We start from the raw sequence: 24710 nt of genomic DNA, 5'->3' as shown, positions 1-24710 counted from the left end.
GACCTTGCAATAGACTTGTGATGCCTGTGTATCAAAGAGTCACCTCTRTGGGATATCTCCACTCTGCACACAAAGTTTTTCTCTTGATCCATGAAAASCCAGTGGAGATACCTTGTTCAGCACAGCAATGACCGAGACTCTTAGGGACCATAGGTGTAAACATCTGAGTTTCCTTCCTGAAAACTGAGTGATTCATGGATTTGAGCAAATAGTATCTAATTCAGACCAGGTCAGGTAAGTGAGGGTAATAGTGGTCCACTCTCTTGGCTTGATAGTGTAGAATCTAAATGGGCTTGCTCTGTAGCATCTGGAGTAGCAAGGATGGTCTCTGATACTTCCTACCAGTTAAGGCTGGCTTAGTGAGGATGGCAGTTAAACCTCTTTGCAGTACTAGTCCATCTGCTGGCCATCCACCCCTGCTCTCATCAGAGTCAATTTGAAATGGCACATGGAAATTAAGGCAGGCCTACTCTGAATGCTGGAGATCTGCTGGAGAGATCTACTGGGTTCAGGCCTTGCTTTAGTGTTCAGATGCTTGGTGTTCAGGTGTTTGATGTTCAGGCTTAGCAACTCGGAAGTGGAGCAGCCACACTGAAGTCTCAGTGCTGGTTCTGTGTTGTTTCAGGTCCTTGGTGTCCAACCTTTAGGTAAGCAGGTCTTGATCAATCAGAGTTCCCCCTTTCCATTTGGCCTGTTAAAACTGGCTRCAAGTCCTGCTGCCTTTTGTAAAGGACGTGGGTCCTCATGGACGGGTGTCGAGCTTCATMAGCTAAAATTCCCAGGGTCAGGACCCTTGTGGCCCTTGCAGCTTGCAGGAGAACATGAGAGGACTCTCTTAATTGTTTCCTGGCTTGAAAATAAGCTCCATCACTCCACAAAGTGATGCACTGAGCTTATCAGAAGAGGGAATGCAGATGTGCTTACATGGGCTTGTATGTCTGCATTGCCAACCACTATGATGATTTACACTGGTAGGAGGCTTTGTAAGCTGTCTGTAAATGTGCTGTGGGCCATGTAGTCTCTGCTAAAGGGATGAGGTCAGCATGCAGCTGGTGACTACAGTCCAGCATGTCACCTCTGTTTGGACTGGGCCAAACTCCTGCACTCTCCTTTGCCGTGCAGAAGACAATATCCACTTAGCACAGGGTATAGCTGGGTGAACTTGGCCTTTACCTTCAGTGGACTTTAGCTGTGCATGGTRAGGGAATGTATATAACTTACTGCAGAGAGTACAGAGGCATCTGTTTGCACCAGCCTCYCTCCTTTGGCCAGGAAATGGTATTGAACCCTTGCCCTGCCCATGAAGGTGTGAAAGCTCAATGCAGTTTGTGGTAAATGATCCAGGACTCACAGAAGGTTTCCATGATGGATTGTCTGTTACAGTGTCCTGGGTAAAGGTTTTCTGGTTTTGGAGTGGCTTGGGTGAAGAGATTTGGCCTCTGGCCAGGTATGGTTCAATATGAGATGTGGCTTCATGTCACAGGCTCACTGGGAACCCAGTGCTGGCTGTTCTCCTTGCGTAGCTTTGTTCTGTTTTCCTGCATTCCCAGGTTCCTTTCATCACTCTATGGTTCTGTTTTAGGCTGAATGTCCTCTCGCACAAAAGGCTGCCTGGGAGGAAGCACTGTGCGAACAGAGCCTCAGCTCTGAGCGGAGCACAGTAGCAGAGAGAAGACAGGCTCTGAAAGCTCAGCAGGCCCTTGTGCATTGCTTCCATTTTCTCCTAGGAAATAAGCAGAGGCTGAGGACCTGTAGATCTCTCTTGCTTCTGAGTGGCAGGGAAAAGAGGGCTCTAGAGGGCTCTCAGGATCATGACCTCCTCTTTCRTACAGTTATTCATAAGCAGTGCTTTACAGAGCGTTGACAGCAGCCAGGAGACCAGAGTGCTTTTTCTTTTTTCTTTCTTTATTATTTTTTTCTACTCTACTACTATAGCCACTAGGCCACATTGCCTTACTTCATATAGGCACCTTTCTCTTTAGAAGCTGAGTGATAAGTCATGTGAAGTCTCAGCATATTCATCACTCTCTTCTGATGTCAGGGCATTGCTGTGTGGTAACGACCCATTCTGTACTGGTCCACTGCCACCTATTGCAAGAAACCATCCTGCTGCACAGCAGGCAAGTAAAATGCGCAATCCCTGTTTCAGCTGCTGCTGACAAAGGATTTTGTGGCTTCTTAGCAAGTCTGGGGGCCAGGAATATTGAGTTCCTCTGRTATGAGCTACTTCCAAGTGACTTGAGCATTCTGGTCTTTTCTCTGTTTACCTGTCTGAAAAATGAATTGAGGGTGGAGATGTCTGTCACAGAGGAGGTTAGAGGGAGGTCAGGACTCCCACAGCGGTGGATAGTACAGCTGAAACTGCAAACTATCGCTCTTTACTGACTGCAGAGGAGACTTACTYGATGCTTGCCTACTGTAGAGGCTTGACGCTGCCTGTGCCGTAAAGTAGCACTGCACATGACAGTGTCTTGTCTCCAGTGTCTGCTGGGGGACACTGGGAGGGAGGAGCTAAGATGTAACCTATGTCTCTTGTAGAGACAAAGGGCTCCTTTTGATTTGATTTTGGTGTACTGTGTGTTGAGCTGTAGGAAATGCTGTCTGATCCTGATGCAGCTGGAGACTTGCACATTTTACTGAGTATCTCAAGGCCTCTTTACCGCCTGGGAATTCAGCAGTCTCAAACCTCTGCAGGTACTGACCTTTACAACCAATTATGTAATATGACCCAAATGTTAGCACAGACACCTCTAAATCCACCAGGCATGCAATCCTGCTTGGAGCTGCTCTGAAGGTGAAAGCTGAGTTTTAAGGTGTCCGTAACAAGGTTGGCACTAAGCCGGCCGGGCTAGAGCCCTTTATCTCTTCAAGGGGAGTCCCCCCAAGTATGGGAATGTCCAGATGCAGACGTTGAGGTTCTGCCTTGCACTCCATCCTCTCTGATCAAAGGCACTTCTGAACATGAGCTGGAGTAAATGAAAGCCACATCATGCTGAGTTTCCAAACAAAACTCCCCAGGAGTAATGGGGAGACAGGCTTTAATGATAAAAGACCTCCAGCCTTCTGTATGCTCCGGAACCTATTGATTACAACTCACCGAGTTGCTGAAAGACACTGACTAGATCAATGTGCTGAATGTTCTTCCTTGCCTGAAGTCAGCACTGTCTGTGTTCTATAGAGCTGGCAATTGTGTGCAGTTTCCCCCTGTCCTCCCCAACCCCTTGCCAAGGCTCCACATCCTCCCTGGCAGCTTGTCACTTCTCTGCAGATGTCTAGACAGGAGGATTCAGTGCGTGTCAGTTATGCCTAATTCATTAAAAAAAAAGAAAAAAAGAAAGAAAAAGGATCCCAAACCCTCCTGAGAGCTGGGGTTTCTCAGCCTTGCAGACTCAGGTCTGTCTGTGGTGCTCTGTGCTGCTTTGAGAGCTAGTTGAGAGTGGATTAATCTCACTGATTGGCAGGCATGGCACTAGCCATGCCCACCTATCCACAGCATGGGGCTTTGGGGAATGGAAGATAGACTTGTGGTCAAGGGGAATGTGGGCACCAGGTGCTGCAGCTAATCCTTTAGTGGGGGCTGTGCAGGTCCTTGGGGTAGAAATGAGATGGGAGGAGCATGGACGGAGTACCTGAGGTTCAGATGCGTGCTCATAATGGGCATCTGTCCTTGCAGCTCTCTAGGATTGTGTTCTTGATGTACTCATGTCCTCTACCATACTCATCAGGAGCTGGTGGAGGGTGCTAGGTGGCCAAGTCTTCAACCTTGGCTGTCTGAGGCTGCCAACTTCCAATCCTACTGTCCCTCCTGACACCTATGAAGGCAGAGCTGGTGCCAGGAATGCCAGCTCCTTTTGCCTCAGGCCACATTAAAGTCATTTTGAGTCAATATTTACTCTCCTTGCTGCTCTGTAGATGCAGTGGCAATGACTGGATCTGCAGGTTCAAGCAGCTTGTTCACTTGCTTTCCCATCGTGCTGCTTGACTGTGTTGCCTTGCATCTAGCTGTGATGAGCAGAAGAAATCAAAGGCCTCTTGCAGCACAGGGCATACTTTGGAGGATGTGCAGCTGGCTGTGTAGCAAGCAAGGGAGTGGTATTTGTAATCTCCCAGGAGGGATCCTAGTCTAGTAGGTCCCTTTGCTTCCTCTCATTTACTTGCTTTTGCTCTTCTAGACTGAATACATGATTATCTTTGTATAAAGACTGAGTATGAGCTAATGCATACCAACAACGTCTGTTTGAATTTACCTGGATGCAGGTAAAGTGTTACAGTGGTTGAGAAGGAACTAAGTCCAAAATGTGGTATTAAAGGGGTAAATTTTTCTGTCTGTATCAATAACATTAGCAAGACAGGCCCTGGTATGGACAATTGCCTAGATTTAGTGTCTGCTTTGCATCTGAGCCCTGGGTATATAGCACTGTATAACTTCCAATCCTGTTCAATTGTGTTTATTGTGCGGAAGGGAGTGGGAAAGATAGGAATGCAATATATTTTGTAATAGCCAGTGCCAGACCTTTTGAAAGAAGTAAGAATTCAGGATATCCCAAGCTTAAGGTGTAAGGAGAGGTGCTGTATGTCTGTTGTAGCTTGTGAAACAGCTTTGGTGTCTTAGAAATGCCTACTGCAAGAGGGTTACTGATGCAAAAATACTGTAAGTCATTTGGTAGCTTAATAGTTTCCCCTTAGGTGAAGGCTTCAGGGCAGTGGACAGGGTTCAGCAAAAAGGGATAGCTCAGCCTGGTGCTATTCTTTTTTAGCCCCAGTGCTATTAACACGAGTTAATGTGACCTCCTCAAAAGCAAAAAGGAAGGTGAAAAGTTGCAGGTCTGCAGTGTTATGGGTTGGATCTCTGGATGTTGGTATATGGCGTATGAGTGGCCTTGCTTTGCAACAGCCCAACAGCACCTGTTGTTACTGGCAGGACAGCTCTTGGTGTATCGAATGGAAGGGATGGTCCCCAGGAACACGGGAGCACGTCTTGTCCCGAGCGCTGCTCCAAAGAGAAAAGAAGCTGCCTGTGGTTGTGCACACACGCACACACACAGCTAGGCAGGGGCTTGGCTGTGTCTCCTTAGTCTAACCGTTCCCTGAGCTTTAATGCATAGTGTGTATTTCAGTTCTTCAGGGGAACACTGAATTGCAGGAGGCTGCGGACTAGGAAATGGCCTCTGACACCTCTGAGGGGTTAAAAATAAGAATTCTGGTTTCTGCTGTAGGGGAGATGGAAATGCACTTGGAAGTGCTGATTCCTGCCTGTGAGTCCACTGTCAAGCTCCCTTTCCCTGAGATGTCAGGTCCATGCTGTTGCTGTGCCATAGGACAGGTTTGCATAGGTGGGTTGCAAAAAGGACTTGGGGTTAAGCTAAAGGTCTAATTCCAAATCCTCTGCAGGAGATGCAGCACTGCCCTGAAAACATRGCTATATAGCTGATCTGCCAGAAAAGAGGCACACAAGGAAGCAATGGATTTAAGGAATGACGGTATGTCATGTCTTGGAGTAGGGAATGTCACCTTCTCCACAGCAGGRACTGTCCCCCAACATCTGGCCAGCTGCACAGGATGTGTCATTGTGGTCTCCAAGTCTGGTGGGCACAAAATCTCCATCCAGGACTGTCAACAAAAAGCCATTCTCCAAGGTCTTCCTGGGGAAAGGGCAAGCTCTGAACCTTTCCCTGGAGGATCCTCTGTTCTTTGTTTATTGCTCAGAGCATTTCCTTTCACTCTCGGCAAAATATGTTTTTTTGTGCAAAGAGAACAGACCTCCCTTTGGGCAGGGATCATTTGCATTAATTAACAGAGCTGTTATGCATGGCCATGCTCTGTCGCATAGCAGCCAAACAAACGCCTTCTTTTTTTTTGTCATAACCTAAGAATTATTATAAGTCAGCCACTGCATCCATTATAGCTGATGCGTAACGCGCATTCACACTGCTGCATGCTCCACAAAAACGGGCTTGTACTTACTTCCCCCACGGGAGCTTTGGACACTGCTTTACTGTCTCCTGTGGTSCAGGCACTTTTCCCCATTAATTAATTAATCTGAGCAGGGCTTGTAGATGTTCATTTCCTGGGAATGAAGTTTCACAAGGAAATGAGGAATATTTAGTCCTGCCAGTGAGGCTGAGAATTCAGGCAGTGGGATCAGTACAAGCAGCAGTCGAGTGTGTTTTCCCTTTTTTSTGACTGATTATATTCTGACCAGTTAAGGCCGAAAAACTCTAGTGGGAGCAAGTTAATTCAGAGCTGGTAGAGTGAGTGTGTGTGGTGTGAGGAAGGAGGACTGAGAAGTRGGACTGAAGGAGCTGTACCTGCTGTGAGCCTCAGGCCAGACCCATGCCAGTCCTCACTGTCTTTTGGGAAGGTGATTTTTTCCCAAGGTGACTAGTGGATGGGTGAGCTCTGCAGGGGAGGGACTGCCAAAGCCATGGCATGGGTGTAGCAAACAAACATCAAATAATGTTGTTTCAGGCTGTCTGCCTGTGGGTCAGGTCAGCTGTGGCAGGGGAGAAGTGTCCTACTGGCAAGGTGGAAACATAAACTCAGCAGTGACAAGAGAAGCCATCTGGGTCACCAGGAAAATGGTAGAGTTGGATGCCTGTCTTTTCTTATGCTTGTGATGGGTGGATATTGCATGGTGCCCACACTGTAGATTTTTCTAGTGGTGCTGTGGGTAAGGCAGAATAGTGTGTGCTGGATGTGCCTGGGGAGCTGCTTCAAGGCCCCCTCTGCACCCACCGAGCTGTAGGACGCACCTGCTGGGAGAGGAGCAGGGGAATCGGCTGCCAGCGGAGAGGGTGCTTGCTGTAGTAGCTCTTCAGAGCTTGGAGCTGTGATCACGTAAGAGAGTCATGGTTTGTATTTCTCTGTCTGTCTAAATGTGATTGCTGATCCTTGAGCAGTGCTCCTAGAAGGGCTGCTTGCTGGAGGGCCTGGTTGTCTGGCATAGTAAGGCTCCTCTGGGTTTCTCACTCTTAGTCATGTCTGTGAGTGCTGAGGTGTGTGGCCTACGGGGAGGGAGGAAGGCTTTGYAGGAACTGTGCTTCCCTGTCTAAATCCTAAGGGAGGAGCGTACAGGAAAGGGAAGGACTGTCCCTTGATGTGGGAATGCTCTTGGGAACCAGTGCAGTGGTTGGAACGGCATCTGCCTTTGGCCTCACTCCCTGCTCGGCCACTGCCGAGGAAGCAGGAGTGACACGGCTGGGTGGCTCAGGGTGCTGGGCACTGGGGATGTTTCAGTCGAGCTGTTCTGCGGCTCCGCTTTCCCTTGCTGGGTGGGAGTGTGGAGAAGGGGGTAAAGAATGGCTGGCCTCTCTACCTCTTGGCTGAAGGGCTCATTGCAAGGAAAGATGTCATCGTTGTCAGTCTGCATTTATTTGTACTTGCCCAAAGCTGTGCAGTGACTCAGTGGAAGGGCTGGGAAGAGAGCCCAGGACTCCCGACCCTCTTTGGAAATGTGCTTAATCGCTGTAGCTGATGCATTGGCATCACAGTAACCTTCAGTTTCCTGTACCCTCCAYGTCTTTCTCCTAACTGCCAGGGCTGAGCAGTTGTGTGGTATCCACTGGCCTGGCTGGGGAGGCGAATCTTTTATCACAAGTCTCTGTGAGCACAGCGAGGAAAAATCCCATCGTCTCCCTACTTACCTATCTTGTCCTGCATCATCCCATTTGTGTCCTCCCACTGCTGCTGAGCCTGGAGCTCCCATCGCTTGCTAGCAATGCTCAGGAGGGACTATGGGAGTACTCTCAATTAGAGCTCTGGCATGACTAAAATACTGATGGGGAGAAGTATACCCAGTAGCATACTAAAAAGGTAAGCCAGCTCGAGCAGGACAGGAAAACCCTCAGGCTTGCAGCTAGGGATGGGAATAAAGGCGTGTAAGCAGAGTCCATTCTCAGGCACTAAGCTGGGCCTGGGAAGTGAGCTCTTGAGCCCAGGTAGAGATGCTAATAATTATACACTGCCTTCATGCAGGCATCTCTCACATGATGCTGTCTGCAGATGTTAATTAATGTGCCTAGAGTGTCCTATAAATGTTGCAGCTTTTTGAAAAGCTCAGCTGAGGGATATGGGAGAAGACCAGTTAACTGCTGGGATCTTCCTTGTTTTTGAGGGCACAGTGGTCCCCCACTGCTGGAAAGTGTCAACAGCCTTTGCTTTTGTCATGTGCCCGTGAGTTTTCCCCACAGACGGTGAGATGAGAAATCTCATATTATGCTTGCTGATGCAAGTAGAAGAGGGCATGGCAGGCTTCTCTCCTGTTTAGGAAAGATGTTTATTCATCTTCCTTCCTTCCCCAGACTCTACTATGTGATTTAAAAATGAATAGATGGCTGAATTCGTGCTGAGCAGGCTCGACACGGTGGGTTTCTATTTTTAGGCTCAGCACGGCTGGCGGCGTGTCGGGTTGTGAGGAACGCGGAGGCTGAGGGGATTCTCTCCCCGCAGGGATGCGGGGGCAGGCGCTTCAAGTGCAGCACACTGGCTCTTTTTTTCTTTAAGCTACTTTTTTTTTTCCCTGCTCCGTCTCCCTTTTTCCTCCTGCTGCTCACTCATTTTCTCTTCACTCCCCCACCTTTCCTTTCCTTTGGGTGCTGCTAGCAGGGAGACTGTCAAATGCCTGTCAAAACACAGTGAGTGGCTTAGATGCACAAAGCCTGGGAAGTGAAAACAACTTTGCCGAACAAATGCCCTTGTACCTTATTCAAGCAATCTATTTTTTGCTATGAACTAGTCCAGTTTATGCTCCGGTTCCCCTCCCTGGACTCTGCTGTGTGGAAGGACTGTCCCACTGTGTTCAGCTGTGCGTGTTTGTGTGCATGTATGCAGACTGAATTCTGCACTAGGTCCCAGCTACCCACTCAGTGTTCCTCTGTCCTCTGTTGTGTGCCCCTCATGTTAGTTCTGTCAAGCAAAAACCACCTGAAATTCAAAGTTATCTCTCAAAAGGGCAGCCAGCGTCTCAGCTGGAGCTGGTTCCAAGAAGATATAGATCTCTGCTTTGCCCAGACTGCCTATTAGGCTAGTGCAGGAGTGGGAGCCTGCAAAGCTGGAGCAGAACTGTTTGGAGAAACTTTGGGTTTTGGGTGAGGTTGGACATGCCTGGTTAGAGAACACAGGAGGGGAGTGAAGATCAGGATGTTAAAGTGTGTGTCCTCTGTTTTCTAACTGACCGCCTGAGAATTCCCAACCTTTACTAGCAAAGAGGCCAGAGTTGAACCCCAAGTCTGCAGAATTCTGAACTGGGGCTGTCCAGGTCTGCTATGGTTGCCTTTGCCCTCTGACTCAGCCTCCTAGATTGTGTGGGTGCAGGAAAGGCAGCAGCTCTCTGGCCTAAATCTTAGAAGGCAGGTGCATTAAAAAATCTTATAGCATCTTCTGGGAGCTAGAAGGGAACAACCAACACTTGAAAAAATGTAGTCTGTAACATCAGTCTTGCAGGTTAGAATATGGGGTTCCCCAGTTATTTACTGTTTAGGCTAATGAGGATTGTCATATTTGCTRTCTCTAGTGGTTCATTTAAGCTGTGTTTGGTCGATGCATGTCTGGCATGCCTTGGTGATCCTGCCAAGAACAGTGCTTCTGCTGATGTTGCATGGATATGCACAATGTTAGGCTGATTTGGGGAAAGTGCAACTTCAAGGGAAAACACTGTAGGCATGTATGTTTTACAGCAATATCCTTCTGAAGTCAGGGGGTGTTGATCTAGAGATAAACAGAGCTGGGAAGCAATGTCAGCACTAGACACAAACTAGTGAAGAGCCTCAGCATTGCTTTGTGACACTCATGTTCCTCCAGGGACTGTTCCCTCCCCAAAGCCATTGCTAGGTTATGAGCAGGATGATATTTCCCTGGCAGGGGTCTGTAAGAGAGAAGTTATTCTTGTTCAGGGGCTTTAAGCAGTGGCAAACATACTTGGGACCCTGGGAAGAGTCTTGAGCTGGACCTATTCCTGTGTGGTTAATGCTTTGTTTTTCCTCCACATCAGTGACGCTGAGAAGGGAGAGCCCACTGCCTGCCCACCCGTGGCCATGGAAGGTGGCGTGCAGCTCCTCAACCGTGATGGTCACAGCATTTCCCACAACTCCAAGCGGCACTATCATGATGCCTTTGTGTGCATGAACCGCATGCGGCAGCGGGGGCTGCTCTGCGACATCGTGCTCCATGTGGGTACCAAGGAGATCAAGGCCCACAAGGTGGTGCTGGCGTCCTGCAGCCCGTACTTCCACGCCATGTTCACAAGCAAGTAGTGTCCTCTCTTCCCCGTGGCCAGGGTCTTCCCACTCCTAAACCCTCTCTTCCCTGCAAACCTCTTCCCTTTCTCTCCTGCTCCCTATTCCCACTGCCCTATCCTATGGAAGTATTTTGCCTGTCTATCATCTCTGTGGGCAAGTGTAATAACATTCCTCATTTGAGTCCTTTCCATGAATCCCTTTGCTCATAACTCCCTGCACAGGTATCTTGATGTCCATCCTGCAGACATGGACACCGTTCCCTAGAGTATACTGCTGCTGCTCCTTGCTGAGGCGTAGGTGGGAGACCTTCCTTGGCTGTAATGCTGGGCCGTGGAGGAGGATGTGGCCGGTTCTATGCACAGCCAAGGCTTCCTGCGGGTGAGCAATCCTGCTGTGAAGCTTCATTCATGTCTTGTATCTGTGTTGCCCCAGATGAGATGAGTGAGAGCCGCCAGACCCATGTGACGCTACACGATATTGACCCACAGGCTTTGGAGCAGTTGGTGCAATACGCTTACACAGCCGAGATTGTGGTGGGCGAGGGGAATGTGCAGGTAGGAGCCCTCCCAAATCTCTCTTCTCCACAAAGCCGTTCTGTACAAGACTCCTCCTTTGGGTGCTCTCTCTGCTTCAGACTTTCCTCTGTCATTCTGTGATGACACATGTATTTAGCAGCAGTCAGAGAGTTTATCTACTTTCCCAAGTCCAGGGATGTGGCTTCTGCAACTGCTGTGGTTGGGAACAGCTGCTCCAAGCACTCTGTGATGGCTGAGTCTAGTCCTGGGCATCTGCAGTTCTGCTGTTTTCCTGGCCTTATGTGTCTCTTCTACCTCTTCTTAAGCTTAGTCCTGTTGGAAGCAAAGAGTGTTTTGTCCTTTATGTGCTTGTTTGCATGAAGGTGCTCAGTAAGCCTGGTCTGCTGTTGACTTGCAGTGGGACCACGTTGAAAGTGGTGTTTTTTTGTTCTGGAAATTCCCCTTTTCCCTGTACTTTTCCACTGCCAGACTCTCCTTCCTGCTGCCAGCCTGCTTCAGCTCAATGGTGTGCGGGATGCTTGCTGCAAGTTCCTACTCAGCCAGCTTGACCCATCCAACTGCCTAGGCATCCGGGGTTTTGCTGACACACACTCCTGCAGTGACCTCCTCAAGTCTGCGCACAAGTATGTCCTCCAACACTTCGTGGAGGTGTCCAAGACAGAGGAGTTCATGTTGCTGCCTCTCAAACAGGTAAGGCACCTGATGGGAGTGCAAAGGTCTGGCCTTGGCAAGGCTGTTCTTGCTCTGTCCTGGAAGGTGCAGGCTGTGTGTCAAGAGCCACAGGAACCTGCTGTGAGGGTACAGAGTTTAGCAGGAAGACTGTACCTGAATGCTGTGGTTTTTGTCCCCTCTATTTGACTGGGAGACAATATGGGGAATATGCTGTCAGGCAGAGAGCTTAATTCCCTGTGTAATAGGGATGGGAGTGTAGCGGGGGGAATTATTGCAGTCACTGGTGCCTGCCACGTGAGTTCTGAGTATACTGCCCTTTCCTTGGGAAGACAGTCTAAGGAGCAAGCTGCCAGACAGCCGGCAGGTTCACCACTGTTCTGCAGGCAGGCTTGGCTGCCCTAGGCATGTAGCTGTGATGTTCAGAGCTCAGCTAATGTTTCCTACTGCTCTTCATGTGGTGCCAATATGGCCCCTGGCTCAATGCTGCCTGCAGGAGATGTGCTACAGCCTGGGCAGTCAGCACTCCTATCTGCCCATCCCATACTCTGCATCACTGAGCTCTGTATGGTCCCTCACCAGGATACAGACACTTCCCCTCATCCTTTCTTGGGGCAGGGGGGTGTGTGGCAGAGAAAAGTGGGTACRTGTCCTCACCTGTTCCATCACTGCTGTCCTCTTCAGGCAAATTCARTATCCTGGGAACAGCCTAGGCCTCTAGTTCCATCCCATGAAATATTGAAGTGAGATGSTAGCATGTAAACCTAGTCACCTGCCTACTCTCACTGATGTTTATTGGAAGTGTCAGCATTGCAGCAGCTTCTCACAAAGAATCAGGGGAGTGAACCAAGAGTGACAACCCAGGGCAGAGCTGTATCCATACTGATGCTGTCAGGAGAGGAGAAGCACAACTGTTCCTGCCTAGTACAGGGGACCCAACTGCCCCTTGGCTCCTTTTGTGTCCAGTGATAGAGAAGAGCTGTACAGCCCTCAGCCAACAGTCTTTACAGAAGGTGGCTTACACTTTACTCCTACCTCTACCAGTGCTGTTCTGTTGGGCCAGTTACTCAGGTGTATGTGAATGTGTCCTTTGCTCCCAAACTGCAGCGACTCAGATGACATTTGTCCTTTCTATCTCCCTCTGCAGGTGCTGGACCTCATTTCTAGTGATAGCCTCAATGTGCCATCAGAAGAGGAGGTGTATCGGGCTGTGCTCAGCTGGGTCAAGCATGATGTGGACAGCAGAAGACAGCATGTCCCCAGGGTAAGCCTGCTGGGGAAGAGGGAAGGTGACCTGGTTCCACCCCACCAGCTCCGAGTGTCTGGCCTGGGTGCATGGAGGGCTGGATGAAGCTGCACTGTGGCCAGAGGAAGGRACAGCTGGTCCCTGCTGTCGTATCTAGTCCAATTGTAAGTGGGRGCATTGATGAGAGAGTTCAGTTCTCCACAGTGTCCAAGGCGAAGTCCAAACTAGAGACAAGTCCAACAGGGACAGCCTGTCTGACCTTTGGCAGCTCAGGCACRTAGAGCTGTTACCCTCCCCGAGATTCCTCGGGGAGGATGTGGACAGCAAGGGGCACACTGCCTTTGAGCCTGCCAGCGCCCAGCAGAAACCTAGGGACGGGCACCCTGTTCACTGGATCTCTCTGCTCTCATGCCTCCTTACAGGCAGAGGGCCGGAGCACCGCAAGGAAGCGTTGTATGGTGTCCCCCAAAAGGCTGGGACTGAGATAGGGTAGGATGAGGTAAACTCTGTCCAGTGTTTCCCTGTGAGCTTCCAGTTACCCCAGAGCCCAACCCTAGAGAGCTCTGTCACCACGTTTGCTGGTTGTGTGCACTCAAACATCCCTCCTGTGAGTCATGCAGGCAGTGTGGGGCATGGGTCCTACAGGGTAGAGAAGGCTGGTGTCTGGGTGCATGCTGCCCCCAGTGAGCACTGTTGGTAGCCAAAGCTGGGAAGCTGAGCTGTTGTTGAGATAGTAATGTAAGTGCTAGAGGAGGATGTGGGCACCAGCAGAGGGTCAGGCAGAATCTGGAGGTGGCAGTAAGATACATTACTGCCAGGCTGAGGGCTCCTGGCTCTGCAGGAGCCAGGCTGAGTTGTTGGATGTACTTTTGTGCCCTTTGCCATCAGCTGCCTGTCCTGCCAAGCAAGCAGGATGACATCTTCAGACGGAGTCAGCCTCCATAGGGTCCCCAGGGCCTGTTGGGAGATGCAGAACCTTTTCTGCCCTGCTGATGGGGCATGGCTCCTCTCCCCTCAGCTCATGAAGTGTGTGCGACTGCCCTTGCTGAGCCGGGACTTCCTCATGAGCAATGTGGACACAGAATTGCTGGTGCGGCACCACTCGGAGTGCAAGGATCTGTTGATTGAAGCCCTCAAGTATCATCTCATGCCAGAGCAGAGAGGGGTCCTTAGCAACAGCAGGACAAGGCCACGGCGCTGTGAGGGGGCCAGCACCGTTCTCTTTGCTGTAGGTAAGACATTGCTGGGGAGAGGACAGTCCCCTCCACTCACTCGCATGCACAGTGCTTCCCAGGGCCTCTTGATTGTCGTTTGCTCTGTTTGCTGTCCCATGTGCAGGTGGGGGGAGCCTRTTTGCCATCCACGGGGACTGTGAGGCTTATGACACGCGGACGGACCGGTGGCATATGGTGGCCTCCATGTCGACTCGCAGGGCCAGAGTGGGCGTTGCTGCCATTGGGAACAAGCTGTATGCTGTGGGCGGGTAAGGAGGGTGTGGGAACTGTGTGCAGAGAGCTGGCACAGCTGCCTGCGAAGGCCTTTAAACAAAACCAGGGGTGAGATGGCACAGGGCCGCTCTGGTAGCAAAGAGGGACAACAAAAGAGGGACAAGAGGTTGGCCCACTCAGGGCCAGTCTCTTGATGGAGAGATCAGACACCTCTGAGGTACTAACAGCAGAAGGAGCAGCAGCTGAAAACTGCTTCCCTGCCCTAGCTGTTCAGAGCAATGCGTTTGCTCACTTTGATATATATACATATAGATATATATATATAGATATATAGATATATTTTGGTGGCTACATCCTAGACGCCCGTCTTTTCCTCCTGTTTGTCCGAGCCCTATGTTGCAGGCTGTTAAAGAGTCTGCTAATCCCCAGCCCACCTCTGATCCAGTGTGCTCAGCCCTCTGAGTCCTACTTTCTCTGCAGATCCACAGGAAAGCTCACTTAAGGGGTCTCCCCTTTCTGCATGTGCTTTTGGTGTACCCGGCCTTGGAGGAAGCTGGGCTCAGGGGAGAGGGACAGTGATAGAGACCCAAGCCAGGCTGTGCTGGTTTGGCTCTTGGTCTGCTCCTGAGCTCTGTGACCTGCTCACAGGCTCACCTGCAATCTGGGCTCCCCAGCTTTTACATATTTTCCCTTTTTCTTCCTGCAGTTATGATGGAACATCTGACTTGGCCACAGTGGAGTCCTATGACCCTGTCACCAACTCCTGGCAGCCTGAGGTGTCCATGGGCACCAGGAGGAGCTGCTTGGGTGTAGCAGCACTTCACGGGCTTCTTTATGCTGCTGGGGGGTATGATGGGGCCTCGTGCCTGAACAGGTAGGGGATTGCCTTGCTGCTGGCTCTTCACTCCTCTTACGTGCACTGTCCTTGGTGCTGGGTGCCTGGGGCCTACTGTCTGCCAGGCCTACTCCTGGCAGATGGACTGGCCCCAGAACAGATTTATTGCAATCCAGCTCTCTGTCTTCCCCATCCCAGATAGCAGAGCAGCATCTTTGGCCTAGGCAAAGTTTCTTTTTTGGGGGAAAATATATTTCATAGCTGTCTGTCACAATAAAACACATCACTTGTCAGTTCCTTCCTCTCTTTCTGCTATCTGAAGCAGCTTCCTTGGAAGCTGCCCATGAGAGCCTGTGTCAAAGGGCTTTGACCTAGGCTTTGCTAGTGTCAACCTGTATGTTCCTCTTTCCATGCCTGGTGCAGTGCAGAGCGATATGACCCTCTGACAGGCACTTGGACATCCATCGCTGCCATGAGCACCCGGAGACGCTATGTCCGTGTGGCAACACTAGGTGGGTTATGGCGTGAGGACCTGACTTCTGTGCTGATCATCTCCTGTATTTCTAGTGCTGCCTTTTGAAGTTTTTCTGCTCCAGTTTCCCCTTCCTCCTCAGATTTCCTAGCCCAGGTCTGGATAGCCTAGCCTTCCCTCTGCCATGTCCTGACATGCTCCCTGCCCTTACCTTCCTCCTTAACCTCCGGAACAGTTAGGTTTCATCGCATTTTGGAGGCAACTCCTCAGGGGACCCACCACCTGTCTCTCAGCTCCTTTGTGCTTCTTTCTACCTTGGAGCAAGAGAGCTGGCTGTAGATGATATCCCATCCCTGGAAGGGAAGAGAAAACCCTGTTACTCCTCTGTTGTAGAAGGTCCTTTTGCTAATAATCAAAGTAGTTGTGTAGAGTCAAAACTGCCTGTATGTGGCATATCACAGCGTTAAGTGAAATGATCCCTTCATTGTCCAGTGCGGGTATGGAGTTAATGAAAATACCACTCCCCACCCCATCTGGTGCAGGACCTCTGTGGCGATGCCAGGGTAGCATACTGTTCCCCCCAGCCCATGCCATGTTGATGCTGTGTGGTGTCCCTGGGGTGCCTCTCCTAGAGGCACCAACTAGACTCTGGTTTCAGCTCTCAGTGCTGACTTAAGAGGTTCCTTCTCCTCCATCACCAGGTCACACCCTCTGCTTGCCATGGCCCTTATTGGCCTTCCTTTGCCTCTCCTGCTAAAAATAACCCACTGCTCAGGCGGGCAGCACTTGCAGCATCCATAATGAGGAAGTCAGGAAGTAGCAGGTGGACAAGCTCTCTGGAAACCTTGCAGCATGGCAGAGGAATTGTGTAATGAATATTTTGCAATACTCTGTGCTGCAATGGGGAGGGAGAGCTATGGGAGCCATACTGAGAGCAGCTTGGCTGTCTGGGGAATGGGAGGTACTGTGGTTCAGCTGGTACCGCCTCAGAGTCCATGCAAGACCTGTGGGAGGCTGTGCTGGTGCTGGTGCTGTGCTTGATGGCTAACTGTATATGTGATTGCCTTTGCAGATGGCAACCTCTATGCTGTTGGAGGATACGACAGCTCGTCCCACTTAGCCACAGTAGAAAAGTATGAGCCCCAGGTAAATGCAAGATACAGCATGCCTACTAACCCTTTTCTCTTTCCCCTTCTGATGGGTGCTTGAAAGGGTAATGCAGAAGGCTGAGAGCCACACCAGGATGCTGGAGAAATGACGTGACCGTGAGAGAGAGAAGCAATGCATGTTCTTAACAAACAGCTGCCATGCATTAAGATAGGACCACTTCCTAGCAAAATATTGCAGCAGCAGTGGAGCAGAAGGCATGCCCATACTAGCCTGTGCAGCGTAGGCCTGCCTGCCTCCTTTGTGACTTAGGCCAGCATGTGTGACTGTGAGGTAGAAATGGCTGTCACCTTGGCCCTTCTGCAGAAGCAGAGCAGCTGTAGGTGCAGTCCAGAGCAAAAWGAACCAAAACTCATCCATACAGGCCCTGAGATTATGTTTGAACCACCAGAGCCCCCTCTGTTCCCATTCTGTGTAGGTCAGCTTGAGTTCTCTGGGAAGAACAGTTCTTGATTGTGCAGTGAGCCTGCAGATGAGGCCTCTGCTGCCTATTCATCCAGAGCAGTTAGCTGTGATTGCAGCGGGCTGTGAATGTGTGCTGGGTCTGGGGTCTTACAGCTCTGTTAGAGGAGGCTGGGTTGCTGCAAAGAGATCAAAGAGGAGGTCTTGGAGKTTTTGCATTAGCCGTAAAGCCACAGCCATGACTTGTACAGATTGGAAATAGACACAGCTCAACTCTGTGACTGGGCAGGGGTTCAGCTGTAATGTGACTGGCAGCCTGGTGCAGAGRTCTCTGTACTTAGGCTCCTGGGATGGCAGGTCTGCCAGCTGCAGCTGTGCTTTTCTGAGCCTGTCAGCAGAGGTCTCTTCTTGGGCATGCAGTTCTTCCTRTGGGAGATTTTTCACCTGCAAACTTTGATTTTGGTTTAATTTAAATCCCTTCTGGAGCCACAGAGATGAGGATATCCTAGAATTCCATGTTCTCAGGCCTCAAAGGCACTTATGTGGAAGTGGGAAGAAAAACCTGTCCTGTTGGAATTTGTGATTGGCAATACTTTGTGTGCACTCCTGTATTTTGGCAGGGACAAAGCCATGCAGCAAAGTTCTCCTCCCTCTGTTGTCTCATGACATTGTGACTTCTCAAAAAAATTTTTTTTCTGTGAGATGAGAAAAAGCTTACTATTACCAACACTCTTTTGCTGTTGACTCAGGCAGGATGCTGTGGTCTGACTGCAGCTGAGCTGGATAGTCAGATTGCCCCTGTCTGTTTGTGTCTGAGAAGCCAGATAGCAATGTTGCAATCATTTAGCTGATGCCCTAGTAYGCACTAGCAATTAATTGCCTCTGCTACAAGTAGAACTTTTCCAATGCCTCTGACCCTTCAGGTGAAGGGAAAGAACAAGGGTCCCTGAAAAAGCCTTTTTGGGGGAAGACCAGTATGTAAGGAGCTGAGTTCCTACAGCAGGCTTAGCATCACAGGACTCAGTTGGTGAGGCAAGTGGAAAGTGACTTGTATGTGTTGCTCACAAACTTACTATGCTCTTTCCCAGATCAACACCTGGACACCCATTGCCAACATGCTAAGTCGCCGGAGCAGTGCAGGAGTGGCTGTGCTAGAGGGGATGCTCTATGTGGCTGGTGGCAATGATGGGACCAGCTGCCTTAACTCTGTTGAGCGCTACAACCCCAAAACCAACACATGGGAGAGCGTGGCACCCATGAATATCCGTAGGTAAGCAACTCTGCCCTGACCTCTCTTGAGCTGCTGGGAGCCTGAGCCGCTGCAGTCAGGAATAGTGAATCCATCTTACTGAGAGTCCTGCCTTACTTTGGCACTGCAAACAGGACAGTGCAGACATGCCCCAGTGGCTGGCTAGTACTGCAGCTAGCTGTCTCTATGCTGCCTGCACACGCGCTCCCTGCTGCTCTGTAAGGGATTGGTATGTGCATACCGGCCGGGTGGATTAGGGGTGTTCTGCAGCAGGCGTTGTCTTCAGAGGGATTTGTYCTCAGCAATCTGTGTGGCTGTATGGGACCAGGCAGTATAGCTGGCTGAGGCCAAGTAGATGTTTCTTGGCTGAGGGAGGATTTGTGCTTGGAAGTCCAAGGATTTTAGGCTCCTAGGACTTGTTATTTAGAAGTGATGCTTCTCTAGTGGAAGGGGGTATCAGAGATGAGGAGAAAGACTTGAAGCTCTATTTTGAGCAGCTCTGCTACTGACTCTTGTTGTTTGAGCCTGGGCAGTTCGGTTTCACTGGGCATTTGTGAGGGGGATCCATCCTTTTAAGGGGTAGCAGACTCTGGCCAGTCCATCTGAGGTGCGGAGCTCCCTTCCAGCTTGCGTACACTGCATTTGGCCCTCACATTCCTGTAATCTTTGCATGGTCATTCTAGGAGCACCCATGACCTGGTGGCCATGGAYGGGTGGCTGTACGCAGTGGGTGGCAATGATGGGAGCTCCAGCCTGAACTCCATCGAGAAGTACAACCCCCGCACCAACAAGTGGGTGGCAGCTTCGTGCATGTTCACGCGCCGGAGCAGCGTGGGGGTGGCTGTGCTGGAACTGCTCAACTTCCCTCCCCCTTCTTCGCCCACCCTATCGGTGTCTTCGACGAGTCTTTGACAAAGAATCAGGGCCTGCTTTATCTCAAGGGGACAGGGGTGCCTGGCAGAGTGCCAGGCCAGCGTGGCCTGCCTCACGGGGCAGTCAGTCACTGTAGGAGGGAAGCAAAGGTACTGACTGCTGCCTCCAACCTCAGCACTCCTGTGAGCCCCAGGGGGCCATCCCCGCTCTTGGTGCACACATCGGTTCAGCACGACAACGGTGGTTAGAAATGCGCTTCCTGTATGAGGGCCCTTCTCCCAACTGATGGGGAAAGGGGTGCTCTCAGCTCCGTTTGGACACATCTCACCACTCACCCAAAAGGTGTTTGTTTCCTTTGGGGAAGGGAAACTTTACCATTGTTGCTTTGTGGATTAACATTATCCAGCCAATGCTACACATATGAGCACAGCCAGCCTCAGCGGCTTCCAGGAGTCCTGCARGGTGGCCGAGGTGGACGGCTCTCCTCCCAAGGACATGGCTGAATGTACAACCGCTCCTATGAATGTCACTGTAGCCAAACTCTTTACCAAGTCTACTGCGCACTGTTAAAGACTTTGAGACCACTGCATGGTTCTCAATGGTGTCTAATTGATGCCTTAAAACAAACAAATGAAAGAAGCCCAACTAAGGGATGGGGCCTGGAGGAAGCAAAGTATGGAGATAAAGCTGGATGCAACATCCTGAACCCTCTGTTTCCATAGTTGACTGGTCCCACCTCATTCACTGAGATCCCAACTGACCACTGCTGTGGGGAGTGCCCAGACAGGTGGATGGGTTGAATGAACTGATTTGCATTTGCACCATTGCTCTCCAAGGTTCAGCGGCTGTCTGCTATCTGCATGTAGTTCTGGTTCACAGTTTGACTGGGATCAGATCAGCCAGATTGCTGTTTCCCTCTCTGCAAAGCAGATTCTGGGCTTATGGAAAGGTCTTGGTTCTTAAAGAACAGTTCAGCCTCAAGAAGAGTTTCCTGGCATTACTTGCTTTATTTTCTGCCTCTTTTATTTGAATGCATTTTTGAAAAATGTTACTGACTCGACAGCCCTTTATTTTTACGYTTTCCTGGTATTCCCAATCCCATCTGCACTTAAGGCAGCAAAAGGGTACAATTATTTTTTTAATTGTCAATGAGACAATGTTCTGGAAGGCGTTCTCTACAGATGTGTGGGAGTGCATGCATGTGTGAGATACTGTATGTACAGTGAAAAGAGCATGGAAGGGACCATTTGCAATTAGCAACTTCCTGGCAATTAAGCAGCCACTTTAATTAACTAAAGGTTGGATAAATTAGAATTGTAGTCACAGTTACTCACCTGTGGTTCTAGACCCACTTGTGCCATGGAACCTCTTGGTTAGTGGCTTCGGATATGTTTTTAGCGTGTATGCCCTAAAGTGTGTGGATGAGTCTTGAACGAAGAGATATTGGCAGGTGCTCTCTACATTATAGAGGAATGAGTCACCTCAACAGTGTTCAAATTTGGCATTAGAAATACGGTATTAACTGAAAACCTTTTTCTAATTTATTCCTTTATCCTTTTTCCCTTACTCCTTCCCCTTTCCTRCTTACAGTGCTTAGATTTCACTTGTGGTGGTTTTTGTTGGCTTAAATTTTTAAAAGTGGGTAGAGATTCTTTTTTCTCCTCTTTTTTGGAGAGAGGCAAAAGAAGAGTCGGAGGAGAAATGAAGACTTCCCAACTTAAGAGAGTTTTTATTGCGATCTTTTTTCTCCTGGACAGGTGCCCATCATGTTTTATAAGCCCACTTACAGTGCCTGAAGTTGGATACCAGAAATTACCAGCTGATTCTGAAAAAAATYTAGGCTGCTTCTCCCCAGCCTCTCTCCAAAGACACAGTCTGGAATTTCAGGCTGTGGTGATTTCTTTTCTTTTTGGCTTTTAGGACAGACTTTAAATCTACTTTTASTTCCCATCTCACTTGCCAAGCCTTTGACACAGTCACAGCTGAGCGGCTTTCCCATTCCTGTATATTGTGGAGGACACCCTGTAATGACTCTTGGTGAACATGGCAAGCATGGCAATAGGGCTGCCATAAATAGGTCTCCTTGGTTCAGAAAAACTCAGACAACTCAGAATTCAGAAATCTGCTTGGTTCAGAAAACTATGAAATCACTGGTTTGCTCTTTTGTGTGTGTGTGTGTGTGTGTGCATGCGCGCGCGTGTGTGTGCTTGCATGCCTGAGAGATGTCCATCCTTTTCTTCCCAGGATTTTAGTCTTCTACTGGATTGGTATCAACCAGTATATTCAAGGTGCCCCTGGCTCTAGGGTTCTCTTGGAAGGAGGATCAGCCTAATAGTCATGGACCTGTCAGCAGTGAATGGTGCTGGCTACTGGGACTTGGCCTGACATGCTGGGGCTTTTACTGGGGCCTCTGCATAAGGCAAGGGGATGGAATAAGGAGAGCATAGATCAGCCACCTCGCTGATGGCAGCACCATGCAATAAGCGGGGGCAGTGCAGGGGCCAGAAGGGAACTGCTGAGGAGAGAAACAGGACTGAGCTGAAACAAGGAATGAGGTTTTGGAGCAGTGGCTCAACTTCTCACCAGCTGCTGCTACTGCTGCTGCAGCATGAGCAGTGCTACTGCCTTARAGAGGTGACAGGCAGGCAAAAGCGGAGGAGAGCAGTGTAACTGGCTGAGGAGCACATTTGTGCTGTGTCTCCTTGGCCCCACTTGTAATCTTAGACAACTTTATAAGTGGTGTGCAATGCTGTTCTGCCTCTCGAGGGAGCACATGAACAGGCAGTGTGACTTCTGTTGCCCACTGGTTGGGTCCTGAGCAATATCCACCACTGAGCCTGTTCTGCAGRAGCTTGGGGARGAGGGATCCTTTTGTGGCTCTRATGTACTAACTATGCAGGTGCTTATTGCTTTCCTGTAATGGAAAAAAAGGAAAGAAAAGGGGAAAKAGATCCCCAGCAGCTTGTGGGGGTCCAGAGCACCCCAAACTACACTGTGTGGACACAAGGTGTCAGCATCTGCCCTGGGAGGAGATCCCAGGGATGAAACTGTTTCTGGTGCTGCAAATCCCTTGCTGAGGCGGTGGCCTTGGAGAGGGGTATGCGTCTGTGTGTGTCTGTGTGTGTGTAGTACCCTGTCTGAGGAGGGGAAGAGAACTGTCAATGATCTGTGGTTTCTCAGCTGGTTTTAGTTAGTGGTGTCTTGCCCAAAATACCAGTTGTGCGATTTTCTGTGTGAGCTGTTTCCAGCTGAGGAGCATTCCTAAGCAGGTGATGGCTCCTGGCTGTGTGTGTTGCCGTGTTTCACACAGGGATCCTGCTGTCAGTCTGCAGTGAGATGGCAAGGGTAAGCAGGAGCTCTTGCCCTGTCCTGGGGGAGATGTTCACTTGGCCTTGCTGCTAGGCAGACCTGGTCTACTCCATGTCAAACTGTCGTCGTTTTGATTTCTCTGTAAGTTATCTGACTTATTTATGTGGAACTCTGTTTCTCCGAATTTTTGCACTATGTGGGATTGGGGAGGGGATACAAGCAATACAAGCCAATGTGTACAATAAAGACGTTTTCTTGAATCCTTGATCCTGCCCAGTGCATCCTTCCTTTCTCTTCCCTGGCTCTGCTCCCAAGAAGACATGTAGCTGTTTTTTTTTATTGCTCTCTGTGGAAGTGGAGAAGGAGCCCCCAGGCAGAAGATGTGCATGGTGGGTTGCTGTGTGTCTGTGCCTGAGCAGCCACTGAGTTCRTTTCATCTCTCTGGGTACAGCTGCTCTGGGCTTTGGGGCATCTGCGTGGAGCAGGGACCCATGTCTGCCTGGGTCAGGCCCCAGTGGACTGGCCCTGCAGTTGTGGATGTGTTTTGAGGAACCTCAAGCAGGCTAAAAAGAGCAGYTTAATTCAGCCCTGGTTCCTCTAGGCCCTGGTGCAATGCTCAGCAGCTTGGTGCCAGCTGCCTGGCCAAGGAGKTTGCTATCCTGTGGACAAGGTCTTCTGTACTCCCAAAGAGGGTGCTGTGTTTGAGCTGTCTTCAGCTCTCTCCTGCTGTGCTGCAACCCTGCAGAAGGAAAGAGCAAGACAATGATGCTGATGGTATAGGAGGCCGCTGGGACAAGACCAGCTTGAAACACAGGGGCTTTAGAAGCAGACTGATACCTCTCCCTGCCTTTAAATTCTGGTTAAGCAGTTTGGACTCCCTGGGTATCCCAATCTCCAGTGCTATAGATAGYCTTCCCCTGTACTGGAAGTGAAATCCACATGAGAAACATCCTCCTCTACCTCCAGCTGTCACATGCATCTTGCCTGGAGGCAGGAGTAGCAAGCTGGTCCCATGCAGCAGCAGGGAAGGCTCTGCAACAGTCAGATCTACCTTCAACAGCTGCTGCCAGTCAYTGCTGCCTACGGGGAAAATACTAAGCTCATTTTATGATAGTGGGGGTGCAGAGGGCAAAAAGGGCAAGGAGAAGCTGCATGGCAAGGGGTGCAAACATGCTGTGGGGAATGGAAGGGAACTTTCCCTTGCACATGTGCTAGTGCCTTGCAGTAAAGCCCTGATGTTGTATAGCAGTCATGCCAGACCCAGTTKTTATCCTGCCGTGTCCTCTTTCTCCCTGCTCTCCAGATTCTTTTTTCTGTCTCAGGTTTCTGTAAAAAACTACCKCACTAAAAGCCCAACTCCTTCCCCCCCAAGTTCAGGCACTCCTGCTCCTGGAAGCAGAGCAGTTTTCCTGCAAGCCTGTGTGCCCAGTGAGCAGAAGAGTGAGAGCTGTCGTCACCTGCAGGTCATGCCTGCCCCTGCCAGCCTGTTAGTGGCGTTACTGGTGTCCCAGTRGACAAGACAATGCACATTTGCAGGACTGATGGAAATAGCAGGAGAGAGGTAGGTATAGCACTGTTTTGAGCTGTAAAGTTTTTCTTTGAACAGGCGTGTTGGAGAATCCACGCATGTTTGGTCACACTGCAAGACCAYGTTAGCCACGTTTTTTAAGGGGAATGATCCTTTTCCTGAACAAAGTAACAATTGTTGCTGTTTGCCTATCCCTTTTGGTCTCTCTCAGGAGGCACTGGGACATGTCTTCGCTGTTGCAGAGTTGCTTCACAGTCCTGCACAGACAGACCTGAGTTTGGGGAATTATCCATCTATAAAAGTTACGGTATTTCGGATAGGGCTTCTCTGGAGGGGTATGTCCTGTTGCTTTGCTCAGCTGTGATGGGTTAATGAATTATACAAGTCAGAAAGGGGAGGAGGGATAAAGAGGCTGTTTTCAGAAGTCAAGTATGTGGAGCCTTTGACAAATTTTATGGCATGTCTGTTATCAGCCACCCTCTCTGGGTAAGTGTTGCCTAACTGTATGGTTAGTTCTTTGGGGGTATGTTGATTTTGTTACTGCTATCTTTGTTATTATACTGCTATTTATTATTATACTGCTATTTTTGTTGCTACTTTTGTTGTTGCTTCAGCTTTAAGACGTGGTAAATACAAATAGAGCCTAAGGTCAGAAGGGACCATCGTGATCAAGTCCAATATATCTGTTAAGACTTCACATAACAAATCCCTGTTTGGTTCAAACAAACCTTCTAGCAAAAC

General features: G+C 49.8%; 2 protein-coding genes across 6 annotated transcripts in view; both read left to right on the top strand.

Moving 5' to 3' along the window:
* The first annotated feature begins 7222 nt into the window (after nt 1–7222).
* KLHL17 (kelch like family member 17) lies at nt 7223–24639 on the top strand. 5 transcript variants are annotated; one of them, XM_085298967.1, is made up of 12 exons: nt 7223–10242; nt 10668–10789; nt 11240–11461; nt 12588–12704; nt 13705–13918; nt 14025–14169; nt 14841–15008; nt 15393–15481; nt 16514–16587; nt 18099–18280; nt 18943–19050; nt 22443–22706. In XM_085298967.1, the coding sequence occupies exons 1-12, from the start codon at nt 10032–10034 to the stop codon at nt 22465–22467; spliced, it is 1677 nt and encodes a 558-aa protein (XP_085155093.1). In that variant the 5' UTR covers nt 7223–10031; the 3' UTR covers nt 22468–22706. The 5 variants fall into 5 exon arrangements, with proteins under 5 accessions (XP_085155093.1, XP_085155095.1, XP_085155096.1 ...); XM_085298969.1 differs by lacking the exons at nt 18943–19050; nt 22443–22706 and adding an exon at nt 24584–24639; XM_085298970.1 differs by lacking the exons at nt 18943–19050; nt 22443–22706 and adding an exon at nt 23764–23844.
* The window catches only part of PLEKHN1 (pleckstrin homology domain containing N1), a 32132-nt gene continuing 31386 nt past the window's right edge, over nt 23965–24710 (top strand). The window contains exon 1 of the mRNA XM_085298965.1: nt 23965–24002. The gene's annotated coding sequence lies outside the window, so the exon portion shown is untranslated. The remainder of the gene's footprint in view (nt 24003–24710) is intronic.

Source organism: Rhea americana, unplaced genomic scaffold, assembly GCF_003343005.1.
Source record: "Rhea americana isolate MKP2758 unplaced genomic scaffold, rheAme1 scaffold_143, whole genome shotgun sequence".
Classification (NCBI taxonomy): Eukaryota; Metazoa; Chordata; class Aves; order Rheiformes; family Rheidae; genus Rhea; species Rhea americana.
Note: the sequence above shows the minus strand (reverse complement) of the source record. Positions and strands in the feature narration are given on the sequence as shown.